The sequence below is a fragment of the Rattus norvegicus genome, chromosome 20 (genome assembly GCF_036323735.1).
Source record: "Rattus norvegicus strain BN/NHsdMcwi chromosome 20, GRCr8, whole genome shotgun sequence".
Taxonomy (NCBI): Eukaryota; Metazoa; Chordata; class Mammalia; order Rodentia; family Muridae; genus Rattus; species Rattus norvegicus.
In genome coordinates this window covers 10,630,312-10,650,709 of record NC_086038.1, presented here as the reverse complement: position 1 = coordinate 10,650,709, position 20,398 = coordinate 10,630,312, and the positions used below count along the sequence as shown (strand labels likewise).

The following is a 20,398-nucleotide window of genomic DNA, read 5'->3' as shown; positions in this document are numbered from 1 at the left end:
GCACACAGAAGTGACTTTAATTTCAAGACACAGAGTGGCCTTGCATCTCCACAAAGACCAGGGCCGTCTGCCAGCTGAGTCCTGCAGCTCTTGGCCCTAACTAGCCTAGTCCTCTCAGAACGGAGGGGCTGCAGGTATAAGGCGTCATCTGATGGGGTGGGGTGGGGGCTGGTGCTATGCTGCCTGGAGTCAGGAAGAAAAGGGTGGTGTCTCGGCCAGCGGGCGTGACATGCTCTGGATGGCCCACTGCAGGATGCCGTCAAAGGAGTGCTGGGAGAGAGTGACACAGAAGGTTAGAGCCGTTGGACCTCCTTGGAGCTGTCCTGACATGAAGGTGTCACCCAACCTGGCCCTCTAGTTCAAGGTAGAGGATTGAGAGCTGAGGCCTGCAGGACATGCCAGTGAAGGGGGACTCTTTATCCAGTACTACTCTAGAGCAGCCTGTCAGCCCTGGGCCTGGCGTCTTCTTCTTAATGGCTTTCTTTACTAGATCCTTCTCTCTGCTCAGAATCAGACCTGCCAGCAGGACTGGGAAGTCATGAAGGCAGTCCTCAGTTTCTCAGTTTTCCAATGCCCATCCTTGCTAGATCACCTCTCTCTCTCTCTCTCTCTCTCTCTCTCTCTCTCTCTCTCTCTCTCTCCCCTGTGTTTCTGCAGATCTGCCTGTGCATGGCCCACTTCCAGGGCAGGCCCCTGTCCCACAGCTAGTTGAGTCTCCCAAAGTGTCAACAGATAATGACAAGGGCATGTGGGCTCCCTGGGGAAAGGGAATGAGGAGTTTGTGTCCTTACAACAGACAAGGCCCTATTTCAGGTTCTAGAAGAAATTTATTCTAACACACACACACACACACACACACACACACACACACACACACACACACACAGAGTAGCTGTTTTCAGACACACCAGAAGAGGGCATCGGATCTCTGTACAGATGGTTGTGAGCCACCATGTGGTTGCTGGGAATTGAACTCAGGACCTCTGGAGGAGCAGTCAGTCTGTCTTCCTATTATTTTAAGTGTGTATGGGCTGGAGAGATGGCTCAGCGGTTAAGAGCACTGACTTCTCTTCCAGAGGTCCTGAGTTCAATTCCCAGCAACCACATGGTGGCTCACAACCATCTGTAAAAGAGATCTGATGCCCTCTTCTGGTGTATCTGAAGACAGCTACAGTGTACTTATATATAATAAATGAATAAATCTTTTTAAAAAAAGTGTGTATGTACATGTGTGTCTGTCTATGTGTTTGCCTGTGTGTGTGTATTTGTGTGTGCCTATGCACATATGTGTGTGTATATGTTTCTATATGTGTGTGTGTATGTATGTGCCTGTGTGTGTATGTATGTGCCTGTGTGTGTGTGTGTGTGTGTGTGTGTGTGTGTGTGTGTATACAGGCACCTCAGATCCCCTGGAGTGAAATTCAAAACAGTTAAAAGCCACCTGGCACAAGCACAAGGCCCTGGGTTCGGTCCCCAGCTCCGAAAAAAAAAGAAAGAAAAAAAAAAAAAGCCACCTGGCATGGCTGCTGGGAACCAAACTTGGGTCTTCTGCAGGAGCAATACTCTTGTATTTCTCTAGCCCCTCAGGTTTTTGAGATAGGGTTTTATAACGTAGTCCAGATTAGTATCCACCTCACAATCCTCCTACATCTGCCTCCCAAGTGCTGGGGATCAAAGACCTGGCCCACACACTTGGCCCTACTTGTCCATCTTTCAGAAACCTGAATTGGGAGGGGTAAGAGAGAGGTCCCTGAAAGACCCGACCAGCTCTCCCAGAAAAGTCAAGGGCTTAACACCCCACCACCACACACCCTCCACCCCGGCTCTGAGTCCCTGAGGACAGTAGGGCTCCCAGATGTGAGGCTCCTGGTAGGAGAAGGTAACAGGTAGGAGGAGGCCAGCACCCTATATAGAAATAGTGATGTATACTCACTGTTCTGGGAGGAGCAGCTATAGGGGCAGGGTAACACTGGCCAGCTGGGGGCAGCAAAGAATCTGAGAGCATGGCCCAGACTAGGTGACATATTACCTCATTCAGGAGGGACTCCAGGTCATCCCTATGCAGAACAGGGTCATGACTAGCAGAGTCGTCCCCTACCTGGAACCAAAGCAGAGAGTCAAATGTCAACCCAACTTAAGCAGCAGGCAGGGGTTAGGGGTGGGGTACCGGAAACAGGATTCCAGGTTGGGGGGGGGCAGCCTGTACTCCACAACAGAGCAGACTCACACCTAGGCTGGGGACACAGGCAGAGTGGGGACAACCCATTTGTCCTATATACTGCCTGGGACCCCCAAAGAGACTTGAAGGCCAGGACCTAGTCCGTGTCTCTCTCTGCTTTCACTGGTCACGTGAGCTGTACTTTGTTGAACCTGCCCTGGCCATAGTGACAGAGCTCCAGTCAGGGAGTGGCAGGCTCCAGGCAAGAGTTCACAGTGAAGCCAGTGGAGGCGCTACCACTCGATCCTCTAGAAGGATTGTGCATATCCTTCTAGAAGTGACTTTCATTTGCCCATCTTCCCTTTGTGTCTAGGCTCTAGGACAGTGGTTCTCAGCCTTCTTAGTGCTTCCACCCTTTAATACAGTTCCTCATGACGTGATGAACCCCTTCCCCCCAGAAAATATTTTTTGTTGCTACTCTGTAACAACTTTGTAACTGTAATTTTGTAACTGTACTCTGACAACTGTAATTTTGCTACTGTTACAAATCACAAATATCAGATATATCCGATGGTCTCGGGCAACCCTGTAAAAAGATCATTTGACACCAGAGGTTAAGGACCACTGCTCTAAGGACTCAGCAAAGGTGGCCCCGTGCTCTCCTGAGTCCTCCAGCAGAATCCTAGGATGGATAGGTTCTGACGCAGCCTCCCAGATTTCTCAATCCTGTAAGATCAACGTGCAACTAGGGGTCCAGATTGATCAGGGAGAGCTGGAGTCCAGCACTGAGCTGTGAATACCCTCTGCCAGCCTTGTACAACAAACACATCTACATAAAATCTTTTCCTTCGGGTTGGGGATTTAGCTCAGTGGTAGAGCACTTGCCTAGCAAACGCAAGGCCCTGGGTTCGGTCCCCAGTTCCGGAAAAAAAAAAAAAAAAAGAAAAGAAAAAAAAAGAAAAAAAAATCTCTTCCTTCTGCCCCTGAACCAGGGGACTGCTAGGAGCCCAAGCCTGGGTGGTAAATGACTGGAGGTGGGTACCACCCTTTCCTCTTTGGGCCTCAGATCTCCAGACGAAGCTCAGTCCCTGCCCAGTTAGTGAAAGCAGAGGTGACATGGAGATCCACTTGGGTAGAGGACTTGGGTAGGTGGCTCTTGGGGACACCAAAAACTAGCAGCATTGTTTGGCTCTCCTCCCCAACTGGAGTCTCTCCTCTCTCTCTCTCTCTCTCTCTCTCTCTCTCTCTCTCTCTCTCTCTCTCTCTCTCTCCTCCCCCCTTCTCTTTCTCTCTACCCAGACCAGTAGTTGGCTGGCTTGGAGCTCCCAGTCATTCTGATAGCTATTCTCCAATTCCAGTAGAGGATCTGGCCCCTACGTGTCTCCCAGTGGTCTTGTTTTGAATTAAGCCAGCTGCCCTTAGGTCCAGAGCACCCTGAACAGAGCTCCGAGGCCCAGACTCCTGGGAAGCCAGTACCAACAGTGAGTTTATAGCTAGTGGAAGGTTTCCCTTTAAAATAGGTTGGTTTTGTTTAGAAAGGGTTTCATTATGTAGCCCCAACTGACCTGGAAGTCACTATATAGACCGGATTGGACTCTAACTTACAGAGACCAACCTACCCTTATTGCTGGGTGCTGGGTTAAAGTCCTGACCTACCACAGCGAGCCTTTCCCTTTTAAATAGATTCAACTTATCAAAATACATTGTCTATTTATTGAAAAACACTTTATAAATGTAACCGGGGAGCTGGAATTGGTGACACACACCTTTGATCCCAGCACTAGTCTTAAAACAAACTAAAAAGAGCTGGAGAGGTGGCTCAGTAGTTAAGAGCACTGACTGCTCTTCCAGAGGTCCTGAGTTCAATTCCCAGCAACCACACGGTGGCTCACAACCAGCTGTAGTGGGATCCGATGCCCTCTTCTGGTGTGTCTGAAGACAGCTGTAGTGTACTCATATAAATAAGAAAATAAATCTTAAAAGATTTTTAAAGGGCTCCAACCTCATAGATAGCAATGAATAGCCTAGTAAGAGCACCAGTGGAAGGGGAAGCCCTTGGTCCTGCTAAGACTGAATCCCCAGTGAACGTGATTGTTGGGGGGGGGAGGGTGGTAATGGGGGGAGGATGGGGAGGGGAACACCCATATAGAAGGGGAGGGGGAGGGGCTAGGGGGATGTTGGCCTGGAAACCGGGAAAGGGAGTAACAATCGAAATGAATAAGAAATACTCAAGTTAATAAAAAAAAAATACAAAAAAAAAAAGATTTTTAAAAAGGATTAATTTTTAAAAAAACAAACAAAAAAGTTAGTCCAGGAATAGAGTCACAGGCCTTTAATCCCAGCACTTAGGCAGATGGATCTCTGAGTTTGAGGTCAGCCTGGTCTACAGAGTGAGTTCCAGACACCAGAGATCTGTAATGAGACCACGCCTCAAACAAAACAAAATAAAACAACAAACAACAAACAACCGCCCCGCCTCAAAACCCCCCAAACCCAACCAAACAAAAAGTAATAGGGCACACGGTTATTGGTTGGGCTTAAATTCTCTTCCACTCGCACAGGCTCCCACCTGGACTGACCGTATACTGACCTTGGCAAGCCCAGGTGTGGGACGCACAGCGGTGGGCACAGCCTCGCCTGGCACGCCTGGCGTGGGAGTCGGTTCTGCCGAGCAGGACTTGCAGCGGAGATTGGTCCTGTCGGAGTGGAATGAGGAAAGCTTGCTGACTCGGAGAACCTTCGAGGTGTGTGGGGTCACCGGCTACTCTCTCTCCCACCCGTGCCCTCTCACTCACCCTGGCCGGACAGCAGCCATCGGGAAGTGGCAGCGCCAGTGAAAGGCAGCGGCACAGTGTGCGCACCGCAGCACGTCGGTGGAGTCGCCGCACACACCGCATCGCGCGCTCAGTGTCGGACCCTGAAGGAGCAACATGGGCGGCAACCCAGCCTGAGTCCTGCTCGCCCTATATGCTACCAACTCGGGGTAACTGGGAAACTTTATGGTTTCAAGTCGCCTGAATGGGACTGTAAATTCTGGGGCCTTGATGTCCCAAGGCGGGAGGGGTGACCTTAAGAAATGTCAGAAAACAGTCTTCCATGCTGCCTTTCATGGGCCAGTCCATCCAGTTCTGATCCCACCAACTGTAGGACTCTAGAAGAGCTTTAGAGGAAGGAGTGGGGAAGGGTTGTGGGAGGGGGTGACCGGAGGGGGCAGTGAGGGGGATGTAAATGAATAAGTAAAAAAAGAAAATTAAATTTAAGGGGGGGGGGGGAGCTGGAGAGATGGCTCAGTGGTTAAGGGCACTGACTGCTCCTCCAGAGGTCCTGAGTTCAGTTCCCAGCAACCACATGGTGGCTCACAGACATCTGTAATGGAGTCTGATGCCCTCTTCTGCTGTGTCTGAAGACAGCAACACTGTACTCATATACATAAAATCAATCTTTTTTTTAGAAAAAATAAAAAAGGTGGGGGTATCCAAAAAAGAAAAAAGAAAGGTAACCAAGGGAAGTGGGCAGGGCCTGAGGGATTCCGAGTTTATCGTCCTGCCTCATGGTGGGGAGGGATATACTGCCAAGATAACCAAGCTAAGCCTGTCCATCTATCTGTCTGTCTGTCTTCCTGTCTTCCCTCCTTTTTTTTTAAAGATTTATTTATTTATTATATATAAGTGCACTGTCACTGTCTTCAGACTCACCAGAAGAGGGCATCGGATCCCATTACAGATGGTTGTGAGCCACCATGTGGTTGCTGGGAATTGAACTCAGGACCTCTGGAAGAGTGGTCAGTGTTCTTTTTTTTTTTATTTTTTATTTGTTCATTTATTATATATAAGTACACTGTAGCTGTCTTCAGATACACCAGAAGAGGGCATCAGATCTCTTTACAGATGATTGTGAGCCACCATGTGGTTGCTGGGAATTGAACTCATGACCTCTGGAAGAGCAGTCGGGTGCTCTTAACCGCTGAGCCATCTCTCCAGCCCCCGAGTGGTCAGTGTTCTTAACCGCTGAGCCATCTCTCCAGCCCCCCCCTTCCCTTCTTCCTATCTAATTTATTATTTGTGGTTGTGCACATGGAGATCGGAGGACATCTTGCAGACTGAGTCTCCCTCTGTACCACATGAGTCTTGGGAATCCAACTCAGGCCTTCTATCTTGGCAGGAAGCCCTTTTCACCCGGTGAGCCCACTCCGAGGCCCAGCTGGATTTTGGGACCGTCAGAATTGTGTGGCAGGGCTGAGATCTATGCAGCCCCCCACCCCCGTGCTCTCCCCACAGCCCCTGTGCCTACTGTTACCGGAAGTTGGCAGAGCCCTCCCCTGACCCCAGGAATGCCCGTCTAATTCTTAGCCCCTGCGAGTCCACCAGAGGCCCTGATTTGGGCTTACAACTGTCCTGTAGGTCCAGAGCTCCCAGAAGACAGCACCCAGGCCCCAGGGCTCTCCCTGACTCACCGGCTGCCCTTCCGCCCCAGCACTCGGTAGAGGGCAGAGTGCTGAAGGCTCCAGAACAGGGGCTGTGGAAGGTGGGGCCAGCAGGTTCGCATATGTGACTGCAGCATCTGAGCCGGCTGGCAGCTCCCTGGACAGGACCCTGGTTTTCTCGGAAGCTGACCTCAGTCCCAGGAGAATCTGGAATTCAAGGGTCAGCACTCAGGGGCCACAGGGCACTGCTCAGCACCACATAGGAGTCAGGACTGGGCTGCTGTTTATGGGTCTGAGGTTGGAAAGGCTTGGTACAGCCTTAAGAGCTGGCTCAGTGGCTAAGAGAACTGGCTATTCTTCCAAAGGACCTGGGTTCAAGTCCTAGCAACCACATGACAGCTCACCACTGTCTGTAACTCCAGTTCTAGGGGGTCTGACACCTTCAGACAGACACACAGGTATAACATCAATACATGTAAAATAGAAATAAATTTTAAAAAAAGAAGCAGAAGAAAAGGCTGGATGTGGCTGGCTCAAGGGTTCGTCTTAGACCTGGTGACAATGGCCTCCGGGTCAGCCAGCACTGGGTTTCTTGTTTTCTTTTTAAATATCTCCTTTTTGTTGTTTTTTGTTGTTGTTGTTGTTGTTGTTTTTAATAAGGATAACATTTCATTGGGGCTGGCTTACTGGTTCAGAGATTCAGTCCATTATCATCAAGGCGGGAACATGGCAGCATCCAGGCAGGCATGGTGCAGGAGGAGCTGAGAGTTCTACATCTTCATCTGAAGGCTGCTAGCAGAATACTGCTTTTTTTTTTAAGATTTATTTATTTTATGTATATGCATACACTGTAGCTGTCTTCAGACACACCAGAAGAGGGCATCAGATCTCATTACAGATGGTTGTGAGCCACCATGTGCTTGTTGGGAATTGTACTCAGGACCTCTGGAAGAGCAGTCAGTGCTCTTAACCACTGAGCCATCTCACAGGCCCTGGAAGCTGTCCTTAATCCCTTGGCCCCTCAATCCCACAGGGAATTCACCAGAAGGGCTACTCAGACCTGACCAGAGCATGGTGCTAAACCCAGGGCATGCAGGACTCACAGAAGAATCCAGGAGATGGGACTGTAGACAGATAGAAAGAAGGAAGGGGGTGACCCAATATGGGCATACCGGGGTCTCTGCAGATGGCTCCAGGGGCCTGGACTCCTCAGGCTGGGACAGGTTCTGCTGGATTCTGCCCTGGAGGCAGCACGAACATCTCCAAAGGCCACTATGTAGAAGACCACTAGTCACAGGCGTGTTGGACAAAGCAGAGACCATAGACCACCCATCCCCCCCAAGAACTGCAAAGCAGGGATGACTTGAGGACTCTCATGTCCCCGTGTTCATTCACCAGATGGGGAAGCCAAACCCAGGAATAAAAGAGTCGGGAAATTCAGTAGGATATAAGCTATTTATGCCTGGAGAATGGCTCTAGACGGAGAGTCAGGGTCCCTAGAGTGCTTCTCTGCCTTTTTTTTTTTTTTTTTTAAGATTTATAGTACATTGTAACTATCTTCAGTCACATCAGAAGAGGGCATCAGATCCCATTACAGATGGTTGTAAGCCACCATGTGGTTGCTGGGATTTGAACTCAGGACCTCAGGAAGAGTAGTCATTGCTCTTAACCACTGAACCATCTCTCCAGCCCCTCTCTGTTAACTCTTAAAAATATTCTATGCCCAGTACCCCTCAGCACCTATGACTGCTTGTCAGAGGCCCCGCCTAACTGTGGGCCCTCTCTCAGCTACATTGTTTCCATCCTCAATACGCCCACCATCCCCTAGGGATGGGCCAGTGGGGGAGGGGAGATAAGGGCAGGAGAGGAAGGACTCTGTTGGAAGAGGATCAGAGAGACCTGGGTCAGAGCCCAGGCTAGCCCCCACAGACTGCTGCTCCCTCAGAACAGAGGGCCGTGCAGTCAGCGATGGGGGTAACAATACATCTTTGTGGGAATGAAATTTGGGGGGCTGGGGGTGCCTTGGAAAAAGACTTGTGCCCAAATATGGCCACCTCTGCCTTGGGACATCATGTTATGGCTCATTTTGGCCTGCTGACCCTGAGTGGGCCATGAGGCTGGGAACGGAGATAGATTACAGTATGGCCAGAGCACCCTACCACGTCCATAGATAGCGCCCTGTTGCCCAGCTCTTCCTGAAAGGCCATTACTGTCCTCTGTGGAGGCTACTAGGCTTCCTCAAGGTCAGCGGATAAGGACGGTGGTGGATCAGGGTGGCCAGGACATAAGTAGCAAGCAGGGATGGAGAGGTCTGCTTACCTGGGGATCTCCTGCAGAGGTGGGGACAGGCAAGCCAGGTGGAAGGCGCGGGGACAGCCGTCACAGCAGATGAGCTCGCCTCCGTCATGGCACACAGCGCATTCATCCTCGTTCTTCTGATCAGAAAGGAACACAGTGCTTGCCTGGGACTTGACCTGCTTGGGACAATGCTCACCACTGGGGGCTGACTCCCAGGTTCCCTCTGGGCCCTTTTAGCCTCTGCCTGACCTCTGCAATGTCTCTGTAGTACTAGCCTCTCACACAGACCTAGGGGGCGTCCCTCTCAGGAAGAAGTTCTGGGTGCCAGACACTGCTAATTAAGGTCGAAGTCCGGACGTGACCTGAAAGCCTCTGGGCTCCCTTCATTGACAGGATTCTTCCTTTTTTGACCTTATCTGGGGAATTCTAAGCCCCCCACATAGGCCTCTACCTGAGGAATGTCACGTAGCCTCAAGATTACAGGGCCAGCTTCCTTTCTCCTGATAAAATTCCTGTTTATCCTGCACCTGAGACTCTCAAAATGCTTCCCTTTGCTAATGAGACATTTCAGGTACCCTCAGCCCCCAGCCGATGACCTTTGTCCATCCTGGATATTCCTACCCTCAGCCCCCCCACCCAAAACGTCATAAGCCTAATCGCCCTAAGTAAAGTTGATCTGCCTCCTGATATAGCTGGTCTCCATGCAGTCATTCACAGGACTTCCAAACCCCACTCCCACTCGACCTCTCTGCTCCCGTTACCCTCGTGGACCATCCAGTCAACAATCCACGAGTAGGGAGACCCACAGTTCCCTAGGTTGACCACCACCCACCTGATAGGACAGCAAGTAGATGGGCCTGTGGGGTTTCCCGTTAGCCCTGGTTACCTCCTGTCATTCCCTCCGCCCTACCTTTTGCTTTTATTGGGACGGAAGGAATTCTGAGTCCTTCAAGAAGTTCCCAGATGCCAGACCGCGCTGGCTCACACTGTGACCACCACGTGCTTGGGGATACTTCCACAGGTCCCCAATAACCAGGGCACTTTTGTGAAGCAGGGCAGAATTGGACCCTTCAACCCTTGATGTCCGGGGCCAGCAGATACCTCAGAGTACCTGGCTCTGAGGTGTTGGGATCTATCGTCAATGACTGCAGACACAACCACACCAGTGGTGCTGGGGAGGAGAGGCTAGCTTGATGCTCTCAGAGAGTCATAGCAATCAGGCTTTGTCCTCATCTCTAGCCTACTCCAGCTAAGATACTTTTTATACTCTGGATGGACTGTGTAGGGTTTTTTTTTTTTTCCGTTTTTTGTTTGTTTCTTTGTTTCTTTTTTTTTTTTTCCTTTAAGATCTATTTATTTTATGTATATGAGTACACTGTAGCTGTCTTCAGACACACCAGAAGAGGGCATTGGATCCCATTACAGATGGTTGTGAGCCACCATGTGGTTGCTGGGAATTGAATTCAGGACCTCTAGAAGAGCCATTGGCACTCTTAACCACTGACCCATCTCTCCAGCCTTGTTTGTTTTCAAGACAGGATTTCTCTGTGTAGCCTTAGATGTCCTGGAACTCTGTAGACCAGGCTAGCCTCGAACTCACAGAGATCTACCTACCTCTGACACCCCCCACCCAGGGCTGGGATTAAAGACCTGCACCACCCAGCTGAATGTGTGATTTTAAAAGCAGCTCACCCGCTGTGACTAATTTGAGAGCTCCCAATATCCATCAAAAGGAAAACTTCCAAGAAAGAGCAGAGAGAGAGGAAGTGGAAGAAAGAGAAGGGAAGGAAGATGCCTTCCGTGGGTACCATGGTTAGTCTCAGGTCTCTGTCTTCCAGGCAGCTAAATACCCAGGACAAGGGACAGAAGGTCCTGGTCTCCCCCTGCCCCCCAGTCCCTCCACCCCACTTCTTGGGACTTACCTGGTGAACTTGGGGCTCATTGGGAAGAGGTGGAAGGGGAGGGACCCCACACTGCTGGCTCACTTTCTGCTCATCTCTACCCTAGGAGAGATACAGGATCAGAATGAAGTAGCCAGGGTCAGGGAAGATCTATGTGGTCACCAGTTGTACAAAGTCCCTCTGGGAACAACTCCCAACCCTCAGGAAGAATGCCTGGCTATTGTGTCAGGGGAGGGGAGGAAGACCAAGCTCCCCAAAAATGGACATGTTGAGTAAGGCTTACAGGTATAGTGACCTGGGTTCCCTTTCCTCGGATCACTGGCTTTAGGCTGCTACCACCTCGGGTCTTGTTCTTCAAATTGCCACTGGGGTCTTCGAACTTGCTGGGTTTATAAAACTCCCCTCCAACCTGGATGCACTTCTTGGATCCTCCTGGGAGAAAGACCTCACACTGGGGGTCTGGGCTAGATACAGTTAGGGATTCTTTGCTGGGGGACTGTCCTAAGATAAACAGTGTCCTTCCTCACAAGCTCAGAACAGGACCTTACAGGAAAACAGGGTCTTTGGACATATAGTTAGTTAAGATAATGTCATAGCTGGGAGTGGTGGCACACACATTTAATCCTAGCACTTGGGAGGCAGAGGCAGACAGATCTCTCCGAGTTCAAAGCTAGCCTGGTCTACTATAGGGTGAGTTTCCGAATAGCCAAAGCTACACAGAGAAACTGTCTCAAAAACAAACAGGGCTGGAGAGATGGCTCAGTGGTGAAGAGCACTGAGTGCTCTTCCAGAGGTCCTGAGTTCAATTCCCAGCAACATGGTGGCTCACAACCATCTGTAATCGGCATCTGATGCCCTTTTCTGGTGTGTCTGAAGACAGCTACAGTGTACTCATATACAAAAAATAAATAAATCTTTAACAAAACAAACAAAAAGCCAATGTTCTAACAAAGAATGGTGAAATCAGAGACTGGAGAGAGAGGCTGTTCCCAGAAATAAGCATCCCAACAAGGGCTGGAGAGATGGCTCAGTGGTTAAGAGCACTGACTGCTCTTCCAGAGGTCCTGAGTTCGAATCCCAGCAACCACATGGTGGCTCACAACCATCTGTAATGAGATCTGATGCTCTCTTCTGGTGTGTCTGAAGACAGCTACAATGTACTTATATATAAATAAATAAATCTTTAAAAAAAGGGGGGGGGCTGGGGATTTAGCTCAGTGGTAGAGCGCTTACCTAGGAAGCGCAAGGTCCTGGGTTCGGTCCCCAGCTCCGAAAAAAAGAACCAAAAAAAAAAAAAAAAAAAGCATCCCAACAGCACTTCATGCTAGAGGCAAGGGAAGGGACCCTTCATAGCCTGCGGAGGGATGCGTCCTGCTCACACCTTGACTTTGGAATCTGTTGTTACAAGCCAGGGACTTTTTGTAATAATAAGCCACCCAGAAGGGTCAGACAAGATTCTTGGGGCTGCTCTAACCAGGGCTGCTCCCAGACCATTCTGGCTGTCCATAGCATCCAAGTCCAGTGTCCAGGACAGAGGAGATGCCATGGAGCAGATTCTATGATGAGTGTGCCAGGTCCAGCTCTGACCTGTTCAGATGATTCGGGTGGCCGTATAAGGTGACCCTGCGAGCCAACCTAGTAGGTAGGCAGTTGTGGGAGGAGCTTGGCAAAGAGTGAGGGGACTGGACAGGACATAGACGCCTGAGATAGGGCGGTAAGATGTGGTGGGTTGTCTTGGGTGGGCAGTATGGTGAAAGAACTGGAGCACATGGCAAAACCCAGGAAGTCACCTGTAACTAGCAGCACCCACTGATGTAGAGGAGGTAGAATTCCATGGTTGAATGTGAGCATGAACCACTAGCCTGACAAAAGATGCCCCCGTGTAGAGGGCCATCAGCATCAGCACTGTGCTCCAAAGCCATCAGACCTGCATGTGGCATACTAGCTGCCTTGCCCTCGGTTGCGGCCATAGTTGCTCTAGAAACACTTCCTTCCATTTTGAAGGCCTGGGTCTCCCTGGCAGCTTGCTTCCATGCGTTTACCTGACTCGAATACTTGCTGGATAAGGATCCCTTCCACAGCCCCTCGGGATCCTGGGACATCCCCGGAGGACACAGTCACAGCTCTCTGGACAGAAGCTGCCATGGTCTGGATTCCTGGAGAGGGTCCGACACAAGTAGACACACATGAATGGGCACAGGTCTGTGGGGACTGCAGTGTTAGTCGAGTAGAGCCCAATGGTGGACTGACAAGAATCTCATGGTGGCGTGGGACCTGTGTTGCTCTGGGGCACAGGGATCCTGGGGTATCTGAGAGTGAGGACCAGGAAGCACAGGTGGATGGTGGATGGTGGATGGTGGGTGGGTGTGGCCAAGTTTGGGACCAGCTGAGGAGCAGGGATAGTTAGTTTCCTTGTGGCTATGTGTCTGGGCTGGCTGGAAGGTCGGAAGCATTAGAATGGGCAGAGGTCTGGGAGGAGACACCCAGGGCAGTGTGGGTGGGGTTACTGACAAGATGGTTGGGTCTAAGGAGCCCCTATGTTTCTCTGACTTTGCCACCCAGCTGAGGCCAATGGGATCAGATTCCCTCCAACCTCCACTCCTCTTGGCATTGCTCACCGTTTCCCAGTGGGAGGCGCTGTGACTCCAAGTTGCCCTCTGGCTTCTTAGGGGGTTTGGCCTTTGAGTGGGAACCTGTGAAGGGGAGGTACAGGTTGGGTTAGGGGGTGTTGACAGGTCCAGGATGTCAAGTAAGGTTGGGGAGAAAGCACCTGGTAAGGGTCATATCAAGGGTTCCCTGGATCCCTGAGGGTTCTTAAGCTGGTCTGGGCTGTGTTTCCTTCTTCAACAGAAAAGGAAATCAAAACCACCTGCCTGCCTCACCCACCACCCTGGAACCCAGCCTTCAGGACAGTAAGACGCTGAGAGGCTGTGCCCTCTTCCTCCAATGCTCAGGTCTGAGCGCTCAAAGGTGACTCCAGCTCTGGCAGGCTGGCCCTGGGGTGGTGTCAGTAAGACAGAAGCTCCTGAGAGCCGGTCGGGGAGGGCCCAGCAACCCTGGGTAGTTCCTCTTGAGTACCTGGGCTAGAGATGCTCTTTGAGGCCAGAGTTGCTGGTGGGGTGGCTCGAGGCTCTTCCAGGGCTCTTCTCTTTGTGGGGGGTCTGGGTGGCACTACTGAAGCCTTGGGACCAGCAAGGGGCTTCCTCCCTTTCCGAGGCTGGCTAAGGTCCACATCTGCAGCTCGGGGGGCAAAGACAATGGTCCTGTCTTAAAGCCTTATCTTCAGGGCGAGCTCTAGAACAGGGCACTCTTGAGGAAGAGAGAGAGCGAGCAGACCTCTGCCCTTTGCCTCTTAGGATCTGTTCTAGTGGCTCGCTTAAAACATGTCCGGACTTATATCCATAGTCCCAATGCTACCCATTGGCTGAGCATCAGTGCCAGCATCAATCAGTACAGGCCCACCTTTTGGAAAGCCGTCCAGGATGGTATGCAGGCGGCTGTACCGCTCCAGATTGTAGTCCTTAAAGAGAACCCTCCAGAAATCCAGGATGGCCCCACTGTCCCGAGTCAGGAGCCAGGACAGCAGGGCGTGGAAGGCCTGGGGGCAGCCTTCCTTCTCTTTCAGCCGGAGTGTCTCCTGCAGGAATAGCATCGGGCTGCCTGTGCACACCATTCCTCTAACCCCTGTGCACACCATTCCTCTTACCCCTGCGGCCTCTTTGGGAGAAGGGAGACCTGTCTATTCCTGCCATTCCCCGAGCCCTGGGGTTGTCAGGGTGCACAGGGCGTGAGGTTAGGGGACTCACCTGACCCGGAGAGGTCTCTTGAGGAGGGCTTGGGACCACTGGTAGGGGAGGGTGTGGGTATAGTATGGGCGCTGGCAGAGGTTGGGAGGGATCACCTAGGCTGTGGGTAGAGGGGTGGGGAGACTGAGAGGCGCGGGGGGCAGGGCAGGAGCCCACCTGGAACTTGTCCTCAGGGACCACGTCGTGGTCGGCCAGAGCATGCAGCAGCGGAAAGGCGCTGTCTATGGCCACTGCGATCTCGGTGCGGTGCAGCCTCAGCAGGCGGCGCAGCATCCCATCCCCACCAGCCATCCTCCAGACAGGGTCTGCGCTTCGGCGCCCCCTGCTGGCCCCCCGCGCGCTTGCGTTCCCTTCTCCCTTGGGTGTCTAGGTGCTATCGGGAGAGGCAGGCACCTGTGAGCGTTTATACTTACTCCCCAGCCGCGGAAAGGCGATGTTTGCCTTGTTCAGCGACTCTGTTATACTTTCAACCAGGAAAGAGAGAGGCTGTTACCCAGCCTGGAGCCAATCAGGGCCCAGCTTCCGAAGGCTGGAAAAGAGACTGCCCTACCGCTGGGTTCAGGAGGCTCTGATATTCCGTCCCTGTGTGATCCAGAACAGCTGCCTGAGCTGAGTAGAGGAAGCAGGGAGGTTGCCTGCAGAGGATCTGTTTATGGGTTAAAAACCAGAGCTAGCTGGGAAGATGGCTCTGTGGACAAAGTGCCTGCCAGGTCCTACCAGCGCTGGGGAGGCAGAGACAGGAGCCACTGTAGAGCACACTGACCAGGCAACTAGCTGAATGGACGTAGGCTCCAGGTTCAGGGATAGAACCTGCCTCAAAAAATGAGGTGAAAAGCTGGACTTGGGGATGCGTGCCTTTAGTGCCAGCATTAGGGAGACAGAAGCGGGGGTGGATAGAGGGGGATATCTGTGAATTTGAGGCCAGCTTGGTCTAGAAAGTGAGTTCCAGGACAGCCAGGGCTACACAGAGAAACAGAATAAAGTTTAAAAACGTTAGGGGAACAGTTGGAGAAAACACCCCATGTTCACCTCTAGCTCCATACACGTGTACGTATGCAAGTGAGAGTGTATACACACACACACACACACACACACACACACACACACACACACACACTGAACTTAAAAAGAGAGGGACTAGGATTAGAGAGATGGCTCGGCGGTGGTAAGAACACGTGTTACTCTTGCAGAAGACCCAGGATTGTTTCTCAAACACCCACGTGATGGCTCACAACCCTTTGTAAACTCCAATTCCAGAGGATCTGGCACCCTCTTCTGCTTCTACTGGCACTGCGTGGTGACCACCTACACTTGCAAACAAGCCACTCATACACATAAAAGAAAATAATAAAAGAAAACGAAATAACTGAGGGAAGAGAAAGGAGGAGTCAAAAATTGTGCTTTTGGCTACTCCCTGAATGCCCAGAGTGCTGGTACCTCTGAGTAGCCACAATACGAAACCTTTGCAATTGGCTGGACAGTGGACCCAGCTGGGAACGCCCATCTGTCCTGGGCTGAGGGCTGGAGGAATGAGATGGAGGCTTTAGCAGGACAGAGGAGATGGCCCATCTTGTGTGCCAGCAGGTGGAAAGGGCACATGGCCTACCTCTGAGCACGCTGAACTAGGAGTGTGTCAGATAGTATATAAGAGGAAGGGGCAAGAAGGCAGAGAGCCCATAGACCAGGGCTGTGATCTTTTAATACCCTCATGTTGTGTTGACCCCTTGCCCCCCATAAACTGCTACTTCACAACTGTTATTTTGCTACTGTTATGAATCATAATATAAACATCTGATATGCAGGATATCTAACAGCATCCCCCCAAAGGGTTGTTTAATCCCCAAAGGGGTCGTGACCTACAGGTTGAGAACCACTGCCCTAGACAGATGTCTGGACCATGCACGTTCCGGTCTTATTCTCCTTAGAGTCTAAGGAGCAGTCTCAGAACTCCTGATAGAGACCAGAGGGCAGTGTAGCCTGAAAGATAGGGCCTCCAAGCAAATCAGGGAGGGGTCTCGGAGGCAGTTGGAAAGGGAGGCAGAGGTGGGCATGAATGGAAATTGTGCCCCCAGCAAGGTGAGAGCGAATGGCTGCCAGTGACCTGGGAGGTGACAAGCTTTTAGAGCAAAGTCAGGTCAGGTCTGTACTGGGGTCTCCAATATGAGCGCTGACAGTTGAATAGAAGCCAATGGTAGACCAGTTAGCCTAGTACTGGGCTGTGTGGTACAGTGAGAGGAGAGTTCAGGCTGTGTTGGAGACTAATTCAGTGAGTAGCATCACTTGTGTATTCGCCATAAAACCGTGTGTGTGTGTGTGTTTGTGTGTGTGTGTGTGTGTGTGTTGTGTGTATGTGTGTGTGGGGAATCAGGTAGGAAAGGAGGGGGTGAAGAATCAATATTGAAAGTAGATAAGGGGGTTCAGCATGAGGACCAGGTACTGGGGGAAGAAGGGAGAGCTTCATTGGAAGGGTCAGTCACTTCAGAGCTGGGGTGCATGTGAATAGCAAGATAGGCTGGGGAGAATGTTCTAAAGGTCGTGAATGGGGGGCAGGGTCCTCCCATGGTCCTTCACCAGGCTCTGGGGCATAACCATATCATCTTTGGAAATGGCTATGGGGTTAATGACATCTGCGCCATGCCTCCCACAGATACTGAGAAGGAAGCGTCGGGAGATGCCAAAATGGACTTTTACTCCCTGAGAGACACCACCTCTCTCTCATCCCCAAAGGAGGCTGCAGCTCACTGGCGTCTCCCGCTGTCTCCAGCAGGTATGCATTTCCTATAGAAACATCAACCCCCAACTCTGTAAACCCGGCCCCTAACAAACACGACTCCTGCTGTCCAGAGCACAGAGATCCCTCACTGACATGGCAGAGGGGACACAGGTCCCAGTCCCTTGCTCCCTGTTCACACCTTGCCAGGATCTCAAGAACACGAAGGGTACTAATGGAGTCTCTGGGTCCGACAGCTCCAGAATACACACATTAGGTACCCAAGATGCTGGAGGCACTTGGGGTATCTTTGGGTGATCAGGTGCTGACCCCGTTGTGGCTCAGCCAGCCCTCTTACTTAGAATTACTCCTCTCCTACTGTCATGCCTGCAGCCTGGGGGGGTTCCTCCCCAGTTAGGGGCTTCTCCTCAGACGGGGATTTCTCTGCCAAAGGCAACAGATAAAGGAGAACTAAAAACTGCAGTGTAAGACCAAAGTCTGCATTATTTAAAAAAAAGCCTGAACCCGACCGAGACCATCCACCGTTGGTTGAGCACTGACTGTTGTAGGCAGGCGTCCCCCAGCCTCTGAGGGGAGATCAACAGAAAAGACTCCCGTAGAATTTTGGACTTTCCATCACACATGGGGGTTTCCGAGACAGTCCACACCTGCAGGTGGTCTGTAGCTGCTAAATTTAGAAGAGGTGGCCTGAGAGAGCCATACCCTCTCAGTAGCCCAGGGTAGGGCTATGCCTCAGGTTTTCAGAGGCTCCAGCACACAGGCTGTGTCTGTGATCCTCAATGTCCTTACCTACAAAGAGGTTGACCACAGCATTGGGGCTAGCCCAGGGCAGGTACTCCACCTTACAGAGGAGCAGAGAACAAAGGGCCTGGGTCCAGGCTGGATGGAGCTCTGACAGTTCTGGGCAGGGAGCAATGGAAATCACCAAACCATCTTCAGCAAAGGTGGAGTGGAGTCAGGTGCTGCTGTGGTGGCTATAGGTAGAGACCTGCCTGGGGGACTGCCACAGGCCTGGCAGATCTGTAAGCCAAGTGTGTGCTTTGACTGCCAACAATGCCCACATGTTAACTCTAAGTTAGAACCAGTTAACACGTAATAGAAAATATTCCCAATACCAACGAAAACATCAAAAGGCCAGAAAAATGACAAAAGAACCGTGTAATTCTCACAACCATGGAACTCCTCGTTCCCTTTTTGTTGCTGTTAATTTAATTGACTGATTTCGGGGTGGGGGACGGACTGGGGTTAGAGTCTCATGTAGCCCAGGCTGGCCCAGAAATCACTATGTAGCCTAGGATGGCCTTAAACTTCTGATCTTCCTGCTGTGACTGACTTCCGGAGTGATAGGAGAGTAGGATTTGCTGGGGGTTGAACCCAGAGCCAGCTGCCTGACAGACATCTGCAGCTGATCTGTAGCCGAAGTCTTGTTGTTTCAAATGGAATCCCACAGTGTAGTCCAGTCTGGCCTTGACTCCTGTGCCCCAGTCTCAGGCCTACTTTTCCTTCCTAAGTAGATGGGCCACAGAGTCTGGCCAGAGCTCATTCTCACAAAAGAAGAAATGGAAGGGTATGTACGCCACTGCCTGGATTTAGCGTCTTAAACACTCAGCTGTTTCTTAACCTAGACATATAAGAGTTACATCTAAATTAACATCGAACTCTGGCCCTCTGCTGGAACAACAAGTGTTCTTAACTGCTGGGCCGTATCTCCAGGTCCAGCACAGAAGTTTTAAAAGTGTGTGCGTGTGCGTGTGCATGTGCTTGTATGTGTGTGTGTGTGTGTGTGTTCCAGGGACTGAACTCAGGTTGTTAGGCTTGGATACAAGTACCTTTGCCACTGAGACCTTTTTTTTTTTTTTTTTGGTTATTTTATGTTATCCCCCTTCCGGGTTTCCTCTCCAACACCCCCCCCATCCCACCCCTTCCCCCTGCCTCCAAGAGGGTGCTCCCTCACACCCACCACCCACCCACTCCTGCCCCACTACCCTAGCATTCCCTTACACTGGAGTATCAAGCCTTCACAGGACCAAGGGCTTCCCCTCCCTTTGAAGCCAGACAGGGCCATCCTCTGCTACACATGCAGCCATGGGTCCCTCCATGTGTACTCTTTGGTTGGTGGTTTAGTCCCTGGGAGCTCTGGGTGATTGATACTGTTGTTCTTCCTATGGTGTTGCAAACCCCTTCCACTCCTTCAGTCCTTCCCTTAACTCCTGCATCGGAGTCCCCGTGCTCAGTCCCATGGTTGGCTACAAGCATCTTCATCTGTGTCCACCCAGCTATCTTGCTGGGCTTTTTTTTTTCTCACCAGAACTTGATGAATAGGTACAGCATGCCAGGCAAGTGCACGTGTACACATACATACTCAAATAAAGATAATAATTAAAAAAGCAATAGGTCTGTCTTGATACAAAGTATCTCCACGGGAAATATAAAAAAAAAAACATTAAAAGGCATTAGTGATATTGGGTGTGATGTCTTATACCCGGAATCTACCAGTTGCCACGCCCTTAAGGTCAGCCTAGGCTACAGAATGAGGCCCAATCTTGAAAAAAAAAAAAAAAAAGGCTAGGTGAGGTAGCACATACCTTTAATTCCAGCCCTAGGGAAGGAAAGTCGCTGGACCTTGGTGAATTCTAGGCAACCCAGCCCGATGTATACAATGAGACCGGTCTCAAAAAAAAAAAAAAAAAAAAAAGCAGTCAAATATTTGCAACATTTACATGAGAATATACCTTTAACAAAAGAACTTTCAGATCAGTAAGAAAAAGACAAAGAGGAAGGCCACCAACCTCTTGCTGGGCATTAAAAAAAAAAAATACCCGAATGACTCAGGGAAGTAGTGCTCGCCCTTAATCCCAGCACTCCCGAGGCAGAGGCAAGCAGATCTCTTCGGGGCCAGTCTAGACTATATAATGAGTTCCAGGACAGCCTTGGCTACACAAAGAAACTTTGTCTTGGGGGTGAGGGGGGGGTTAGGTGAGGGATGGGGGTGGGGAACAACCCAAATGTTAAAAATAAACAGAAGTCTGGCGATAAAGATAAGACTTAGTTGTTGGAGGCCCGCAGTACCCGGGGCCACAC

At 51.0% G+C, this 20,398-nt stretch overlaps 1 protein-coding gene across 12 annotated transcripts; it reads right to left on the bottom strand.

The window, feature by feature from the left end:
* Positions 1 to 14,935, bottom strand: Aire (autoimmune regulator). 12 transcript variants are annotated; one of them, NM_001106379.1, is made up of 14 exons: positions 14,743 to 14,935; positions 14,243 to 14,417; positions 13,859 to 14,014; positions 13,399 to 13,473; positions 12,823 to 12,936; positions 11,076 to 11,212; positions 10,802 to 10,882; positions 8,901 to 9,016; positions 7,754 to 7,853; positions 6,612 to 6,788; positions 4,954 to 5,075; positions 4,749 to 4,854; positions 2,030 to 2,098; positions 1 to 270 (listed from the first exon to the last, which is right to left on the bottom strand). In NM_001106379.1, the coding sequence occupies exons 1-14, from the start codon at positions 14,875 to 14,877 to the stop codon at positions 190 to 192; spliced, it is 1,644 nt and encodes a 547-aa protein (NP_001099849.1). In that variant the 5' UTR covers positions 14,878 to 14,935; the 3' UTR covers positions 1 to 189. The 12 variants fall into 12 exon arrangements, with proteins under 12 accessions (NP_001099849.1, XP_006256309.1, XP_063135112.1 ...); XM_006256247.4 differs by having other exon boundaries at positions 11,064 to 11,212; positions 14,743 to 14,929; XM_063279042.1 differs by having other exon boundaries at positions 96 to 270; positions 8,901 to 9,013; positions 11,064 to 11,212; positions 14,743 to 14,877.
* Positions 14,936 to 20,398: the final 5,463 nt, after the last annotated feature.